The 4,103-nt window shown below is 51.7% G+C and overlaps 1 protein-coding gene across 1 annotated transcript; it reads right to left on the reverse strand.

The window, feature by feature from the left end:
- Positions 1-451: 451 nt before the first annotated feature.
- On the reverse strand, positions 452-1,896 carry LOC127326969 (transcription factor MYBS1). The gene is made up of 2 exons (XM_051353756.1): positions 1,389-1,896; positions 452-1,165 (listed from the first exon to the last, which is right to left on the reverse strand). Exons 1-2 carry the CDS (start codon positions 1,784-1,786, stop codon positions 730-732), a joined length of 834 nt encoding a protein of 277 aa, XP_051209716.1. The 5' UTR covers positions 1,787-1,896; the 3' UTR covers positions 452-729.
- Positions 1,897-4,103: the final 2,207 nt, after the last annotated feature.

The following is a 4,103-nucleotide window of genomic DNA, read 5'->3' on the forward strand; positions in this document are numbered from 1 at the left end:
TATAAACAAAACCGAAAAAAGAAAAAAGAAAAAGAAAACAGAAAAAGAAACCAGAAAAGAAAAAAAAGAAAAAGGAAAAACAAACTGCTACAGGCTAAACAGACACTAATGGGCCTGGCCCATACCCGACCAGGGGGTGTGCGGTGGCCGGTAGCCACCGACCTGGTCGGTGTATAGGTTTTCCCGGGAATGGTAGCGACCATACCATCCTCGCCATGGGCTGCACCTTGGGATGCACCTATTGGGCCTGGGCTGCTCAGAAGCCACCGACCGAGTGAATACAAATACATGGCAAAGGGGATACGAGGAAGTCGGCTTGGAACTGGACGGCTTCGGCCTCCATCGCTTCTGTCTCCTTCTTCCTCTCTGCTTCCCAAACTCTCTGTAATTCTCTCCATTGACGACCTTCAAATCTCCTGTAACTTGAGTTGTAGACTAATCCTTGCTGCAATTGAGTGAAAACTAGTAGTGGGCTGTTAACATTGCCACACTAAGCAAATACTTCCTTGCTTACTTGCCGACCTTCTCTGCACTCAGACTCATCTATGTTACACCAAGTAGGAGAGGATCAGGGACGGATGGCTACACAAAACGAATAAATTAGATTCAAGAAAAGAACAAGGGAGAAATGCTTCTGCCGTTCATGGGGGCGGTTGATCTGCTGGTGCGCATGCACGAGCAAGGAGGAGCAAAGGTCAAGCAATTGGAGTAAGTGTGGCATTGGAAAGGTTATTGATGATGCATCTTCGCCTGGGGAGCCGGGTAGCCTACAGGCATGACGTAGGGCGAGTGCCCCGGCGGGAACATCACCGGCGTGCCGACGGCTGCAGGGACCATGTGGTGGCCAGCCACGGGCTGGCCCATGGGCGCCCCGTACATGCCCATCCCGGGCAGCGGCGGCCCGGGGTGCTTCATGATCGCCGTGGCGGGACTTCCTGTGGCCTGGCCGGTGATCGGGCTCTGCTGCGGGACGACTTCGCCGAAGTTGATGCTGGTGATGTCGTGGATGCTGGAGCGGCGCCTGTCCCGGTTCATGGAGTTGAGGCGGATGAAGTACTTCTGGGCGTGGCTCGCCACCTGAGTCGGCGTCCGGGAGATGACAAAGTTGCGCGAGATGCTCCGCCAGTCGCCTTTGCCAAACTTGTCCAGCCCCAGCAAAAACAACCTGCACAATCATCACATGCCGTTAGAGAAAACAAGATTGTTTAAACAGTTCAATTTGGATCATGCGCCAAATGCTTAAACAAAACCTTGCTTAGTTCAGAAGGAGCGAGAACGTGAGCAGTTCAATTTGCAGAGAAGAATCAAGGAAGACTTGACATTAGTACATGGCAGATGCAATTCCGAGGGTCAACTCAACAAGTCATGGAAATTCGAGAGATCTGTACCGGTGCTCTTCCTCTGTCCATGGGATGCCCTTGCGCCTCTCCTGCTCCGCTTTGGAGCAGTTCTTCCCCGAGTCGTAGCACTTCCGATCCTCGCGCCGGTGCCCGCCGCCGCCGTCCTTAGGCGCGGCACCGTAGGGCGGCTCGGCGGACTCCTCTCCAGCGTAGCGCGGGAGTGGGATGCGTCCTGCGTCGATGGCGTCCACGTCCTCTACCAGTGCCTCGTAGTGTAACCGCACCTCCTCCGTCGACCGTGCTGGCACGCTCGCCGCGAGCTCCACAAACCAGTCGTCCTCTGGCAGGCCGTCCAGCGGCGGCGGCGCGGCAGCGGCGAGAGCGTTCTCCAACGCCTTGTCCTCTTCCTTGGTCCACGCCGCGGTGGTCGTCGCCTGAGTGGTCATGGGGCGTTTGTGCGCGCTCGGCCGGCGGCGAGTTGGTGTTACGGCGCTGGTTAGGCGCGGCCGGCGGTGGCGCGTACGACAAGTAATTAAAAGAATGGCGGGACAGAGAGCCTTATCCACAAGGGTCCGAGTGTGTATCAACAGGGACACTAAAAATCGGGACGCCAAATTTTCCACCGCGCTGTAAACGGATAGCGTGTGCTGCGTTAAAATTTTCTCTGTTAGATGCTCCATTTTACAGCGGGTTGGCACGGTAAAAAAGCTTCTCCGCTGATCGCTCCATTATGCAGCGCGCCAGCCCGACGCAAATAACAAACACACACAAGTATGCATCAAAGAAGGTCAAACAACCATATAAATTCACAAATAAAATGTACCATACGAATACAATAAATTGTTCAGAACAAATACAACAAGTACATGAAATTGTTCACAGCAGATACAACAACTTTAAGGACCAATATACAACAATACAACATAGTTTTGAGATAATACAACACATAGTTTTCAAACAAATATAACAAGTATGCAACTATTGTTGTCCATTCCAATTCCACCATTCTTCCATGATCAACTAGATCCGCTGGTATACCATATGCCAACATACGCAACGCGGCGGTCACCTTTTGATATGTGCTATGACCAAGTTCTCCGGTGGCATTTCTCCTTTGCTCAAAGAACCGGTCATACTTGATCACCTATGTTGCCATCTGCTTGAACAAGTTGATGCTCATCCGAAAACGCCGTCGAAAATAGCTTTCAGGAAATATCGCATTATCACTGAAATACGACGGCATCAACTTCTCATGCCCTTCAATCCTTTCTCTCCACAACTTCTGTCTACCGAACACCGATCCACCAATTTTTGGCTTCTTGATGGCGCGGTATGCTAATAGTAGCGATATGTTCTCCTCTTCCTCTTGGTCGTACTCGTCATCCGATGAATAGTACGATGAACTCTACAAACATACATATACAATTACTTAACTACAACTAACTATAGTAGCTAATCGGCGAGCAAAATCATGGCGGTCGGCCGGCCGGCGGAGGCGCATACCTTCCGAGCAAATCGGCGAGCATCTTGGTTGCACCATGTCGCTAGCAACCTCGAAGACGACGACATGGCGACGGCGACGGCGACGCGGGGTATGTAGAGCAGAAGGCGGGGGCGAGGCAGGGAGAAGCGTCGGCTTGTCCCCGTCGGTGGCGACAGCGCTCGGTCGCTACAGCACGGCGGAGCGGCCGCTACTGGCGGCAGCAGGCGCGAGCGAGGTGGATCTACGGCGCGGCGGCGAGCAACAGTGGGGCCGGCGGCGGAATCGACCGGAGGCGACGGAATTTCGCGGCGGCGGCGCGGTGGGAAATGGAGGGCGCGGGCGCGGAGGAAATTTCCAGCCGTTGGGTATTCGCGCGTGCGCCAATGCCGTAGCCAACGCGTAACATTTGGCGCTCAGGATTGTGTAAAACGCCGCGCGCCCTAAATTTTTTGTAGCGTCGCGCTGTTTGCCGCGCCTGCTGGAGAAACGATTCCGCCTCCACGCTCTGCAAATCGGCGGTTAATATAGCGCGTCTGTTGGAGATGTTGTTTTGGATCGGTGGTGTCTTACGTCAGAAAACCAATCGTATGTCAAAAAAAATCGGTAAGCAGTCTCCCTCGGATCATCCCGCAGGAAAAAAAACTAAAGGACTAAAAAATCCAGCAACCACCAAAAGCAGTTCTGATCGGTCCATCGGCCAGCGTTCTATCCGAACCAAAACAGTCTAATATACTAGGAATGTATGTGCGCTGCGCCGCACCGCCTGCCAAGCATTGTCACACAATGTAGCTGCTGCGACGCATCTGCAGGTGGCTTGGTCAGGGTTTCATGGTGTGCATATTTTGGCTAGCAAAGCAGCCGCAAAACGGGGTGGCCGTAGGTTCGTTTGTATACACTTGGTAAACTCGTTTTTTTTTTTCCTTTCCTGAAGCTGGTGAGCACGCTGTTGTCTTTGTGACAATGAGAGTTCACCTTGATGGTCAGCTTTAGCATTTGCGTATGAGTGCACAATGCACTGGCTTGTATATTGTATACTAGAAAATACCCCGTGCGTTGCTACGGAATTTCTGATAAAATGAATTTTGTTTGACAATATGTTAGGGATAAAGGCTTGAGGGAGAAGTGATTGAGGGCATGCCTAGTTTTACTCTGTAGATTTTTGATCCAATTGCTACCTCAGATGGTTGTTCTGAAAACAATACATCAAGCAATTAGTTTTGAATACCAAGCTTGTCTCATCGAGTATATGGGTATGGTGTAATAATATATTCATCAAAAAA

This window comes from Lolium perenne, chromosome 3 (assembly GCF_019359855.2).
Source record: "Lolium perenne isolate Kyuss_39 chromosome 3, Kyuss_2.0, whole genome shotgun sequence".
Taxonomy (NCBI): Eukaryota; Viridiplantae; Streptophyta; class Magnoliopsida; order Poales; family Poaceae; genus Lolium; species Lolium perenne.

Excerpts from the sequence above, each read along its gene's own strand:
- LOC127326969 (XM_051353756.1), bottom strand. The coding sequence starts at position 1,786 with ATGACCACTCAGGCGACGACCACCGCGGCGTGGACCAAGGAAGAGGAC. Across the intron at positions 1,166-1,388 it reads TGGACAGAGGAAGAGCACCG|GTTGTTTTTGCTGGGGCTGG; the intron begins GTACAGATCTCT and ends ATGATTGTGCAG.